This window comes from Gobio gobio, assembly GCF_949357685.1.
Source record: "Gobio gobio genome assembly, chromosome: 21".
In the NCBI taxonomy this organism is placed as follows: Eukaryota; Metazoa; Chordata; class Actinopteri; order Cypriniformes; family Gobionidae; genus Gobio; species Gobio gobio.
This window is the reverse complement of record NC_137117.1, coordinates 20,834,126-20,848,842: the sequence shown is the minus strand read 5'-3', so window position 1 is coordinate 20,848,842 and position 14,717 is coordinate 20,834,126. Positions and strand designations below refer to the sequence as shown.

Sequence of the window (14,717 nt, the reverse complement as noted above, 5' to 3'; positions counted from 1 at the left end):
ACGCACGGCTAAAGTAGTTCCAGGCAGGTCTTGACCGCATTACAGTTTCATATCTCTTCGCCAAATGATTTCAGTTATTTCAAATGTCCTTATAGCTGACAACAGCAAAAGAACCAAAACCCACAACAAACGATAAATTATTCCCATGTTTTTGGCCACAAAACTCTGCTTCGCGTCGTGACCACATTACTACCACGGTTGTACATTATTTTTCTAATAAAAGAAAATAAACGGCCCGTCTTCAATTATTTCTTACTCAATACACAGGTAGTTCCAAGTCAGTTGAATCACCATTCTAGAATACTCGCTCTAACGTGCCTTAACTGATGAAAATAACTGTCAATTTTACTCTTCTGGTCAAATATTGCGCTGCAAACATCAATAACAGTTTTAAGTTGTCAATGCTGGCAAATGACAATGGTGTAAGCGGGATAATCCACGGCTAGCTGTGCATTAAACAATTTGAATACACTTTGCATCGGCCGGTTCTTTGCCTTGCGTTAAAATTGTTTAATACACAGCTAGCCGTGGATTATCCCTTACATGTCCAGCTTTATCCGCATACATACAGTACACTTGTGTAGGGCGATATACTATCTACTATATAGCACATCTCAACTGCTTGATTGCTTTGTATTGCCACAAAATGTAAATTATATCATCACCAAGCTCTAATCTGCTAAATGGGAATATAAAGATATTAAGATATTATAAAAATTAACATCATGGTTTTCTGTAAAGCTGCTTTGAAACTATGTGTATTGTGAAAAGCACTATTCAAATAAATTTGACTTGACAAAAAATAAATAATAAATTAAAAGCTATATAGCAATAAAAAGAATAAAAAATAAATACTATAATAGTATATAAATAATACTAAAATAACACTACATAACACCCATGAATCACAATAGTCATCTCTTAAAGCTTTTGACTCTTATGATCATCAGATTTTTCAAACCTGCATAGCCCAAAAAAAGCAAACAATCATTTGAATTGTGTTCTTCAAAGTTTGCATCCACTCACCTTCACAGCAGAGGCCACTTCCTCTGGAAGCTGCACGTCAAGACCTTCCTTGCATGTGTACAGGCAGTCAATAACCTTCTTGTTTTCTAGTTTGCCTGAGCGGATCATGAGTCCCGCCAGGTTGCCCCGGAAGTACTGAGTCATGCGGGCACTGCCACCTACACAAACCCGGAGGGGGACAGAACATGTTAGATACCAAATAAATGCTCTGCTGAACTCAAGCATGCTTAGTGTGCACAGGTTGTGTGACTGATGCTCATGCATGTTATGTGTTCTGTGCCGGTGCCGCCCGGTGTGTCACACAGGATGATGGATGACCTGATTCAGGCCTGTGGCCTCATGCAACTCTTGGTGGGAGGGAAAAAAGGCAAATGAATGGGAATGAACAAAAAGAGGCACATAAAAAAATGAGGCAACATGAATGAATTAATCTACATGTTTGCATATTTCTAAATGGTTCGGCAGGGAATGTGTGTTTTGAACTACCTTCTTGTTATCAGCATTTAAGGAAAAGGTGACCCAAAAGAAAATTTGGTCATTATGTTGTTCCAAATGCGGTGTGAGATTATTATTTCCATTAAACAGGTAGGAATTTTTGAAAAACTTCACGCAGATACTTCTGTAGAATGACAGTTAATAGTGACCACATCTGTAAAGCTCAACAAAACAAAAAAAGTGGTCCATATGACTTCTGAAAAATGATTTGCACTACAGCTCAAAATTCAAGTCAGTCTAATTTTTGATTGAAGAGTCTTTTTTAAAATAACTGATTTCTATTTTAATATATTTTCAAATGTAATTTATTCCTGTGATGGCAAAGCTGAATTTTTAGCATCATTACTCCAATCTTCAGTCACATGATCCTTCAAAAATCATTCTAATATTTGGTACTCAAGTAATAACTCTTATTATTTTCAATGTTAAAAACAGTAGTTCTGCTTTTTTTTCTTTTTCTGGAAACAGTCATATATTTTTTCATCATTATTTTATGAATAGATAGTTCAAAAGAACAGCATTTATTTGGAATATATTTTTGAGTAAAATTATAAAATGTCTTTGCTGTCACTTTTGATCAATTGCTGAATAAAAGTATTATTTTTAAATAAAAAATCTAACTGACCTCAAACTTTGTAACTGTAGTGTATATACATTTTTTTTATAATCAACTATATAATACATTTATGAAAAAAATATATTATATTCATATTATAATAATATCTTCGAAGTTCACAATTAGCTCTCAATTCACATCCAAAATTCAAAATGCTGTGACGAGCTTAATTACCACCCAAAGCAATAACCAATAAAGAAAATATTTTTTTTAATGGATGAGTCATATGGACTACTTTTCCTAGTCAGAGCTTAACAGATGTTGTTGTATGAGTACAAATTCTTTAATATTTAACTTTTGTGTTCCACAAAATAAATATATATTTGTTTGACCTAGTTTGAAACAACATTTTCCATTTGGGTGAATTTGAATTTTTGGGTGAACTGTCCCTTTAAGATGAAAATGACAGTGGAGGATGTTTCTAGCAGCATGTAATGTCCTCTATACTGTGACTGCGTCTGAAGGACACAGAGATGCGGGAGCGGTCAGAATGACCTCAGCAGTAATAGGACACTGAGTGATGCTGTAAAGCAGAGGCAGCAAGGTCACACAGTGAGAAATGAGACAGTCTGCTACACTGATATCACTGGCATAAATAACCCTGCAAACCGCAGCAAGGAATGCAGCCAAACACTCTGGTTTATCATCAAAACAGGCAGACCCCTAAAGTCAGTTGGACTTGTTTTGCTTGTAATATACTGTGTGTCTGCTGTGTACTTCTCCAGATCTGCAAGCAAACTGAAATTAGATGGAGCTGGATTGATGAATTAAGAAAACAAAATGAAGAACAAGACAGGCAGGGTGTATGACATGGCGTCTCTCGACTCAATCGCATCATGCTACAAATGTTATGCCGTTGCAGACTGAAGCTGTGCACATACGGTCCTCCCGCAGCCGTATGTCACGCTGCAGAAGAACCGTATACGCACAGGCCTTAATAGACGTGCGTATTAACATATTGGGGTGATCAGGAAAGACATGGGCAACCTGTCAAAGGCTCTGAGAGTGTGTCAGTATCATTGTCATGTCCTGAGAGGTCTGTGGAGGTAAGACAGGGAAAGACCAGGGCTCAATATAGTCAAGGGAAAGAAAGTCACTTGATACATATTGTCATGCATTAAAAGACACCATGAAATGGTTATCATTCTAGAGCACATTTTATTGAACAAACATTTGTAATATTTTCCAGGAAGAGAAAAAAATGAAAATAACTAAAGTATTATTATAATTATAATAAGCATTTCATTAATTAAATTGATTAAATATAATTTATTAAAAAAAAAAAAAAAATTCTACTACTAACAATTATTTTAATTATGATGATAGAATAATAACAACAGCAACAATTATGATCATTATTATCTTTATTATCATTATCATTAATACTAATATTAGTAGTATATAATAATATACATATATAATTAGTAATATATAATATTCATACTACTACTACTAATACAAATATTTTGTATTATTATTGTCATACATCTATGATATCAAAAAGGCAACTCAACAAATTGCAAACTATTTACTAATATAAAGCATACTTAAATTTCAACTGCAGTTGGCGACAAAGAGGTTTCAAGTTTAAACCTGATGTTGCATCACTGTGTGTGGAGAGAATCAATAGATCATTAGCGAGTGTACCTTGCCAGCAGGCGCCGATGGTGAGCTGGGTTTCGATTTTGGAGGCATGCAGAGGGTAATCCTCCGTGACCAGGAAGGGCTCAAAGGTGGCACCATCCACAAACAAAGTCACTGCTGGAAACTCGATGTTCAACACGTAGTGATGCCATTCTTTATCACACACCTGGGAGGAGAGAGACTAGATCAGGGCCTCGGTTTAACTGCAGACTGCATCAGTGCAAAATAATTCTGAAGAACTTAATTATTATTTACACTGAGAGGACAAACCATAAGTTTACTTTGCTAAAGCCACGAAGAACAGGCACATTTGCTTAAAGCAGGATTTTAAGCGTTTTAATGCTAAAGGACCCTCAGTTATGATGATGCTCTTGCAAGGCCCCTTTCTAAAATATAACTGGGCAGGCATATATTTTCAAGTATAAAAATACACTTTTACTGGGTAAGAAAATGTAAAATTACAATAGTACAAATTCAGTTATTTTTGGGAGGTAAAAAAAATTATATATTATAAATATATATAGTAAAAAACAATTATTAAAATATTATCTGGAATATATTTACTTGCAAAATAGAGTACATCAATTATAAATCTCGGCTCTTTGAAAAAATCCTAGTCTAAAGTATTCAACATTAAGTAGACAAAACAAATACCTTATGTAAAGATATATGTAACAATCCTATGAAATGTTGACAATGGTTAATAAAAGCTAAATCTGTTGGTTTAAAATGCATGCTTCTACATCTGAACTATATCCTCTGAGGTCATATTTATTCTTCAATTAATGTATAAATTTAATTCTGTGTAAGCCAGAAGTTTTTCTATTTCCATACCACATGAACCATTTAGAGTTTTATTTAAGTATGTTTATGCCCTAATTTAACACATGAGCCAATCTATTCATTTCTAGCAGGCTAAACATAGTGTTTATTAACACAAGGGCGTCTTTCAAAACCGAGTGCTTTTGAAGGGGCTCAAGTTGACTCACTTGATCGAGTTTCCAGTGGAATTCAGCCGGTTTGTAGTTCTCAGACTCTGTGGGTTCCTGACGCAGCAGCAGCACAAGACGGCAGTTGTGTACGTACAGCGAATAGTGGTGCCTATTCATTTCTGCACAAGACACATATTCAGGAGTAAAAATCACACTTCTGTTAATGATAATTCATGTTAATACGCTTGTTTATCACATGACAGATTACACATTACAATAGTTTTTCACACACAAACGCAAATGAAAGGATTTAATATTAACTGTGCTGCACTGTACACAGATTTCTGCAGCCACACTCTCCCAGCAAACAATGAAACAACTTTCCATAAACGGGGGCATAACTGTGATGTAATCAGCCTTACATAAGCCCTAGCAGATGAGCTTTTTCCAGCGCAGGGAATTTTGCATCAATGACCAGAGAGAGAGATCATAGTGTGAGATTTCCAATTCACAGAGCTACTACAAGCAACCCTCAAAAATGTTATGAGACGCTACTCCAGTGATATTTTTTTCAAGGACACTAGTCCATAAATCCAATTAATATGATTACATATCATTACATATTTCAGAATAGGATGATATGGTTTTTTTTTATTTTATTTAATGCAATACATTCCTTTTAAAGGAAGGAAAACAAAATAACACATATGATTATTATGTTCAGCAATTTGTGTGGATGACACATATCAGAATGTGTGTGTGAACTAGGGGCGGAACGGAAAAATCACACCGTACGGTTCTCCACCCACGGTTCAGCACGCACTTGCACCGCGGTTCATCTCAAATCTGATGACGCATCTATAATATGGTTTGTTGAAAATAACAACGCGTAAAACAGACAGACAGGGTTAGGTTAATATATGTTTCTGTCGACGGATACACATTCTGGCTTCCCAAAACATTCCAATAACGATGATCAAAAAGCATGGACAAAACAGTCATTCTTGTCTTGTATGCGAGTGCAGTCTGCTCGAAAACATGACCCAGTCATTTACGCCGTCATCAGCCGAGTGTTGATAGCGCACGAGTGCAGGTGAGACCTGAACAGCACACGTTGTGTTGAAACGAAACTCATTTAAGGCTTGCCAATTTAAACATTCAAGAGCAAGACGCAAAAGAGAACTTGCGCACGCTGATAGGAGATTTGTGAGTGTGTGTGTGTCAACATGCCTGTCTTGGTGAGTAATCCAAGCGAACATAGTAGGTTAAGTCTTAAGTAAAACGTGAACAATCGATAAAGACGTGTGTTCATGTGTAACAGTTTGTACTAATGTGCATTATTTCTTAAAAGGAAAGAAGCCTTTTCCTGCTGTCCGTATTTTTGATGTTAATCAAACAACAACTGACTAAGAAAGCGCTCATTGCTCTTGACTGAATAGCTATTGTAACTTCAATAATGATTCATCTTTATTTAAATTATACAGAGAAGATTATAATATGCAATGTTTTTTTATATTTGATTACTTTATTCAATTTCTGTACCTGGAAAACCTGAAAAGCAGTGTTTTATATTGTATACATCTTTGCTCTATTTGATTTGATTGTTTGATTATTTGTTCTTACTTTGTTTATTTTTATTTGATAAATGTCCTAATTACCCTGAACATAGCACATACCGAACTGTACCGAAAAAGTGACCCTAAAACCGTGATAAGAACCAAACCGTGAGTAATTTGAACCGTTCCACCCCTAGTGTGAACATAAATGACACAATATGGGCGATTTCAAAAGTGACTATTTCTTTGAATACCACACATAAATAAAATATATAAGAAATAAAATAATATAATAAAATTAAATACAAATGAAATACAAACTGATAAATTAAATAATAAAACTAAAAACCGCAGTAAAATGCAGACTGCATCATTTTATCAGTTATAATGTCAAATGAAGTTGTTAAAGATTTTAGCAGCTTTACTAACAGTGAATTAATCGCATGTGTTAACGATGATTTTGACAGCCCTACTGAAGACGAAAAGGACACAAACACATTTAAGCCATCATCACCCTCTCAGTCCTGCGAGTGCGTTTTGTGTGTGAATGTCATTACCGGTTTTGTCAGAGTTGCAGAGGATGGTCTCTTTCTCCCTGCTTCCAGGTCCATGTCTCATCCACACTGAGATGGTGAAGGGCTCCTTCAGGGTGGTGCTCACCACACCCTCAGGGACCTTGATGGCCTGGGTGCCGTTGAACTCAAACACCTGGTCGCTGTCGTGCCCGTTGTCAGTGGGCAAGCCAACGGTCCAGTTGGCAGAGTTGCTGGGAGCAGGCAGCAGCTCCACAGTGCCAGTGCTGGCACCTGGATGAGCACACAAACAGTTACTCAGAGTCAGAGTATTCCAAATTATTGCTTGGTTATGGTTCAGCATGTGCCTATGGGATTATGCAGGTAATATGATTATGTAAATTAGTCTAAAACAGTTTACACTTGACTTGCTTGAAAGAACTTGAAATGATTTAATGTAATAAGCACATTTAATGATCTTGATGTAACTAACTCTGTTATAATAAGAATGTTTGGACTCACCGCAGAGCTTGTGTAAAGATTTTTCAGAGTAAGTGTCTCTGTCGCAGCCCTTGCCGATGTGATTAGTCTCCAGCATGATGCTGGCCTGGATGGAGGTGATTGGCTCCTCGCAGGTTTCCAGGTGCATGCTGGGGAACAGGGCTAGACTTCCTGTACCAGGCTCATATTCAATCCTTTTGTTAAATCCTATCAGGATCAGGCAGACAGAAATCACAAAGAAATGCGTCATTCACAAAAAAAGAGTATTCGGTAACCCTTTGCAATAAGGCTGTAAATGATAAAATTAGTTAACATGAACAAACAAAGTACCTGATATATAATAATTTGTACATATATTGTATTTACACATTTAATGTGATTAATTAATAGTGCTATAAAAATAATAAAAAAATAAAAGTAAATCCCTGTCCTTATATAACATATTAAAAGAAATAGATTATTTCAAATAGTTTGAATCATTTTGGGCTTTTCTCAGCAAATACTGGTAAAATGCAGTTTTATCAGTATATTCTGCATTTATTCGATCAAAAGTACAGTAGAATTCAACCGTAAAATTAATTGTCCAAATTTATTACAATTTAAAATAACCGTTTTATATTTTAATCTATTTTTAAAAATGTAATTTATTTCTGTGATGGCAAAGCTGAATTTTTAGCAATCATTACTCCAGTCTTCAGTGTCACATTGAGTAATCAATCAGAAAGAATCACTCAAATATGCTAATTTGGTGCTCAAGAAACACAAAGCACAAAGTTGTGTACTTGCATCTGCTCTAAAATTGACCTGCATAGCCGAGCTTTCCAGCTTTAAACAACAAAATAATACAGCTGTGTTTGCTTGAGTGTACGAGGGACAAAAGATCCCGGACGTCTTTGATACCTTGCCAGCTTGGTTTGCAGGTGGGCTTGATGTTGATTTTCACAAGGACGTCCTCAGATGCACGGTTTTTACCGCAATCGTATGCAGTCACGGTGAGTTTGTACATACGCTCCTTGCTGTAGTTCAACTTCTCTGTGTTCTTGATGTTGCCTGTTTAGAAGGAAAAAAGTGACGAGCAATGACCTCACATGCTAGGTAAGCCAAACCGAAATGATCATGCTTAAATTCTGGATACATCTCAAGGTGACAGTTGGCTGACATCAACATTAGGTGAGCTACAGATCCTAAAATGCCTGCTTTGCACAAATCAATTTTTATAGGCACATGAATAACAATGACTTAGAAGTCAATATCACTGTAAGGTCTATAAGATTGAGTTTTGGCAGGAGATTTGGACTGGCAGCACTTACCATCCTTGTCAACAGTAAAGGGCACATCGGGGGTGACAATCTCATAGCTGCAGATCTGACTGAACTGGAAAGAGCAGTCAGCGTCCACGGCCTCCACCTTCAGGATGCTGTCGTACTTTTTGCCCTCGATCACTGTGGCTTTGTAGGACTTCTCTTTGAACACTGGAGAGTACTCGTTCACGTCATTCACTTGGATGTGGACGGTAGCCCTGGGGGACATCAAAGCGTGATTAATAAACTAGAATCGGACAAGAGGGAATAGGCAACACAGTGACGCAGGTCTTTTTTGTTAGCAGATGGATGATTCATTTAGGCAGGATCTGATGGGATGCAGTCATCCACGGGCACTCCAGTGTTGTAATATCTCAAATGTGATATCATAAAATGTGACGTTACAGATGGGGTCTCTGGCTACTGAATGCCAAAAATAAAAATAATAAAAAGGCAAGACAAAATAAAATAAAATAAAAATCATGGGTCTAGCTGCATAGGTAAGTGCTAGATCTAAAACAATAAAATAAACAGTTTCTAGCCTTTAATTAATTTGGACTATTTTTTGATTCATTAATTTTGATTGATTATTTCATTTTTATATTATTAATATCAAGTTGTTGTTTATGGAAAATCTTGTAGGAAACTTAACTTATAGCTGACTTACCCATAGTGTTTTGATCTATGGGAATTCATTAATAATTTGTGAGTTTTCATATATAAATATATCATACACTACCGTTCAAAACATGGGGTCGTTAATTCTTTCTTTTTTTTATTCAGCATTAAATCGATCAAAAGTGACAGTAAATACATTTATAATGTTGCAAAAGATTTCTATTTCAAATAAACGTTACTCTTTTTTAAAATTATTTTTTTCACAAAAATATTAAGCACCAAATCAGCACATTAGAATGATTTCTAAAGGATCATGTGGCACTGAAGACTGAAATAATAATGCTGAAAATTCAGCTGTCATCACAGAAATAAATTACATTTTAAAACATATTCAAATAGAAAACAGTTCTTTAAAATTATAACAATATATCATAATATTACTGTTTTACTGTAATTTTAATCAAATAACTGTAGCCTTGGTGAGCAAAACAGACCTTTCAAAAGTATTAAAAAGATCATACCAATCCCAAATTTTTGAACAGTAGTGTAAGCTTAATACGCTTTGACACGTTGAAAGAACTAAGAAGCTTATGCGGAACATTCTGACTCATTCCCCCATCATTTCCTGTACTCTCCAGTTTCAGCGTAGCCAAACAATATACGCACTTGTGAGATTTCTTCATGTTGCCGCCATCTGGTCCCTCTCCACAGTCGTAGGCCTGGATGGTGAAGGTGTGCTCCTTTTGCAGCTCACAATCCAGTTTATCCTTGGCCCGGATCACGCCCTCCCCGGTGGATTTATCCAACACCACTGCCTCGAACGGCACGTTCTGCCCATGAATCCTGAAGCCACAGATCTCCCCTGCAAATGACACACGTGTGTTTAGTCAAGCCCACCCGCGAGCCGAAGCGCCAGCTGCCGTTCATGAGATAAAAGAAACCCACAACAAAACTAATAACACGCCACACTCAAATAAGAACAGCCAAAGTTGGTTTGGCAGCCAAAGGGATTGAAACACTGAAGGGAGGTGGGGGGTGAAGGTGTCTGTGGAGGAAGCCAGAAGCACTGTGGGATGGGGTGAGTTTTTAGGAAGTGGAAGGGAGAGTTAAAAGGGGGATACTGAGTGTCTGGTCCAAGCCATTTGATCACATTGCATACAGTCATGCAGTAAGAAACCCAGAATGTGGACAGGCATTTCACAGGAATACTTAATAAGGACAGGAAGGAAATGACATGAACCAATGAACAGATATCTGTTGTATTTAATACATACAAATAGCATAATATATATTTTTTAAGGTGTTTAACGCTAATTTTCGGTTAAAAGTAACACATTTAAACAAGAAAGCAAGGTTAAAATGTTAAGTTAATCATGGGGCGATGAGGAGGATTTATGACAGAGATCCAGCATTCAATCAGAAGTTGACAAATCAAAACAAATATACAAACAAACAAGCATAAAAACCCTCGTTTGGAGTTTAAAATCCCCTTAAAACTAGATTTTGGTGAGAAGGAAGTCTTCCTGTGCAATGTTGTCTCTCTCAAACCTTAAAAAAAACTGAAAGAATGAAACAATAAAACAAAATAGAGGAGCAGAGGCAGTGAAACTTAAAGGCTGGATGAGAGCTGGGGTTAGAAATATCCTATTTGCTTGACATCCACATCAACCAGCAGTAGTTGCCATGCTGTGCATTTCAGATTAGTGGAGGAGAGGGTGAAGAGGCTCAAACTAGAGGTGAAACCACACCACAGACCGGACAGCAGAGAGTTTGCATCTTTTAACAATCTCAGCAGGAACTAACCTCTATAGCATCAGAGTCTTATTGATTTATGATCTGTTGTGCTAAAAGCGAACCCCTAAAGGCTACTTTACAAACAGGATCTCTCAAAAACGACGTTCGGATTGGCGTTCCCCCCCCCCAGCCCCCCGAGAATCTGCTGAACGAGCATTATTTCCCTTTATTTTGGAGCTGAAGCACTGTTAGGATCTGCAAACTTCAATGGATGTCTCATGCAAAGATATTTCTAGATTTTGTTATCCCCGCATCACACTTGTCATCCAGTTGCTAAATTTTCATTTCCAACAAATTCAAAAGGTGAGAGAAAAGTGAAAACCAAAATAAAAAGAAGAAGAACTGGGAAGAGATTAAAAGAGCATGACAGGAGTTTCCGTGTGAAGTGCCGATTTCTTTTGTATTTGCGTTAGTGGGTTAATAAAACGGGTTACAAGGCAGTAGAAAGAGCCCGTCATCACCTTCTTTGGTGAAGGTCACCTCAAAACTCTCTACAAGAAGGGAGAAAAGATAAACCCAGGTCAGTCAGAGAAAGAATGAGATGCACAGAAACACAGAGACAAGAAAAAGAATACAGATGTTACAGAAGCAGTCACGGACTCAAAATACCTCATTTGACTTTTTGCGCTGGTACAGATTAGGGCTGGGCGGTATTGAATATTTATGATCATTTTGCTGGGATATAAAATTAAACAGCACTGGAATGCATACATTTTAATGTGCTTTTACATGGCAAATACGTTTCCTGAAAAGCATGTCGTAACCCTCCATATGAGAGCGTTGGGACAGACATGGTTTCAATATTTTTTCTGATTTTAAACTGAAAAAATGGCATTATAGTTTTTGTTTTGACGTCCAAACTGTCCATTTCAGTGAATTGATTCAAAACTCAGATTCATCAATGCATTTGCCTCATCATTTAAATATTTTAAAAGATATATGCAAGTAAATTCTGCTGATTATTTTTCCCCAGAGGGACCATAATACAAACCAAATAAATTAAAATTCTTAATCCAAAAGGTCTTAAAAATAATGGGGGCGACATTCTGATGGTATTCTGAGTCCTAGTATGACTGTATACAGCACAAAACAATATACACTTGGATGAGTCCACATTAACAGTCACAGAAACACAAAAAGCAGCCTTGACCACAGGTGGAAATAGCCTTAGAGTCCCTGTTAGGGTTAAAACGATGAATAACTCAACCGTATGAAAGAATAAGGGTTAGCCAAAAACTCTCCTTACAGTACTATAATTTATCGTCACCTAAAATTAGCACTAAAATGAGCAAAATTCTTTTTTTTTTTTTTAAGTGTGTGGGGTTTTTTCAGCTTGGCTGACCGCTAAGGGTCCAGTTTGACCCTATCGTGGCCTATGTTGGTGGAACTGTCCACCTCATTTTTCCCCTTACAATTAGAGATGGATTTTCCATTAGGATCCGCTGTTCAGAGCAAGTCATGCGGTGGAAGCTTTGTGCCTCATCAGTGCATTCTGGGGCTTTAATGACTGTACATCCCCACACTTCTCATAAAACCCAGACTGACGCTTCATCCCGCATGCCAAGTGCCAACTCCGATAGTGCTCCATTTCCCAACGAGCAAAACACAATGAATATGGATTCATTCCCTCAGACTGCAATATTGCACAGAATAATCAATGAAGATGTAACAACAGCTGAGACGTGAGAAACAAGACTAGTGCTGGGGCTTAATTGTTTATTTGATTCGGTTCTGCTACATTACTGTCTAAGCATTTAAGTTTTAGCAGTCTGAAAAAGTTCACAACAAGTCAAAGGAAATATTGAAAGTGACAGCAAGCTGGCACTGAACAGTCCTCCACTGATAGGAATGTAAAAGCTCTCGATAGAGTACATCATGCTGCAGTGGAATTCGATGCTGGTTTATAAAAGGCCAGCAGAACATCAATCATGATGCTGCATGGTTGGCCCTAAATGGGACCCTTTTTTTCATTTACACTAAATAAATATAAAATGTTCAACAAGAATTCCACAGATATTTAAAATGTTGGGGGGGGGGGGGGGTGCTTTGGTTGATTCGGTTTTGTTATCCAACATCTGATAAATTCCACAATATTTTATTCCAGGCCTATAACTTATGAGTTTAGTACAGGTTTGGTACTATATAAAATGTCATATATAAATCAAATATATATAAAATATAAAAAAGTTGTACCTCAACAATCTTTCACAGGTTAGCTTTAGCATAGTTTAAATAAATCTAAGGGTGTGTTCACAAAAAAAAAAAACATTTGTCCTGGTCCGCTTGGCGTTCAGATTACCATGTTAAACACCGAATCTAAAAGGCACAGGTATATGTATTGCCCATTTTGAGACTGAACTTCCAAAACAATGCTGTGTGCTGGGATAAATGCGCTCGTTGTATGTGCGTAGCCTGCATATGATGGTATGAAGGAGCTTTTAAAATGTGTAAAGGAGTCAAAACAGCGGCAGGAATCCCTCAGTCACACACACAATGAAAATCTGACGCACAAATATGACAAGATACAATGCGTTTTTAGGGTCTAATCGTCCTGTTTTTGGTTTGTTAACATGTCTTTGGTCCGTGTTGCGTTCATATTTCATTCAAGCCGCACCAGAGTTTATTTGGAAGCGGACAGAGACCCATCTTTTTCAGGGGTCTCGGTCCGCTTGTTTGGTGCGCACCAGGGTTCGGATGGCAGCATTCAGACTAATTAAACTGAACCGCACTAACAGTGCAATTGCACCAGGGTTTGTTTTAAAGTGCCCCTATTATGCTATTTTAGTTTCCTAATTTAGTTTTGGAGGTCTAAAAACACCTCCACTTTCTCATATTATACATTACACATCACCACAGTGTCCAATGATTCTCAAACGACTCAATGGATGAATCGGTCTCTCTAAATCCCTCTTTTCCACAAGCCTGCTCTGCTCTGATTGGCCAGATGGCCCAGGCTGTTGTGATTGGTCTACCGTGTACAGTAGCGCACGTCGGAAACAAACGTCCATTACCATAACTGAACCCCAGCTCTGTCCGGAGCTTACAGTCTATGGTCCGGAGGCTTCCTAAAGCTTAGCGATAGTACACACTGTAACGATGACGTTGATTTTACGTCAATCCCAGCACAAGTTTGAATCGAAGATGAAACATTTGAAGAACTAGTTATTCAAACAGAACCTTGAGCAGGATGTTACTCAGTGATGCTACTCAGTTGTAGGTACATTATGAGATGTTTCAACTGTAATTCCTCACCATCAGAAATAAACAACACTATGTACATCAATAAACCTGTGTGTGTGTATATTTCTAATTTATTGCGGTGCACAAGCGGGAACTGTATCAATAACAACACATATGTTAGCCCAGCACTAACATGAATGACTGATGTAACATTAAAGTTTGCAAAACAAATCTTGCTCCATCCTTTATCTTTACTCAAAGTAGTAAGAATGCCAGACAATCTGCATTAATAGACAAAGTTTAGGTAATACTGCAGCCCACAGCTGATATACAGTAGTATTTCAGTAAGACAGTAATAACGTGAGTTAGCCGGTTAGCCAGATACCTACATGATTCGTTTAATTGACTCAAAGTCGACACTTACATTTGAGAGACAATAACTTTATATACAGAGCACTATCAGATTTGAAACTTTGCAGGATTGTTTTCATTCACTTACTCTTACACACTACATGAAAAGTAATTATCAAAAATCCATAATA

At 37.1% G+C, this 14,717-nt stretch overlaps 1 protein-coding gene across 4 annotated transcripts in view; it reads right to left on the bottom strand.

The window, feature by feature from the left end:
* Window positions 1-14,717, bottom strand: part of clstn1 (calsyntenin 1) — a 49,654-nt gene that overhangs the window by 11,093 nt on the left and 23,844 nt on the right. The window contains exons 3-12 of one of the 4 annotated variants that reach the window (XM_079802914.1): window positions 11,457-11,486; window positions 9,868-10,063; window positions 8,593-8,801; window positions 8,183-8,332; window positions 7,304-7,489; window positions 6,827-7,075; window positions 4,771-4,892; window positions 3,785-3,947; window positions 3,125-3,175; window positions 1,027-1,184 (exon numbers count right to left, since the gene is read on the bottom strand). In XM_079802914.1, the coding sequence (XP_079659040.1) occupies window positions 1,027-1,184; window positions 3,125-3,175; window positions 3,785-3,947; window positions 4,771-4,892; window positions 6,827-7,075; window positions 7,304-7,489; window positions 8,183-8,332; window positions 8,593-8,801; window positions 9,868-10,063; window positions 11,457-11,486 (1,514 nt within the window). The remainder of the gene's footprint in view (window positions 1-1,026; window positions 1,185-3,124; window positions 3,176-3,784; window positions 3,948-4,770; window positions 4,893-6,826; window positions 7,076-7,303; window positions 7,490-8,182; window positions 8,333-8,592; window positions 8,802-9,867; window positions 10,064-11,456; window positions 11,487-14,717) is intronic. The other 3 variants (XM_079802916.1, XM_079802915.1, XM_079802917.1) reach the window with 3 other exon arrangements.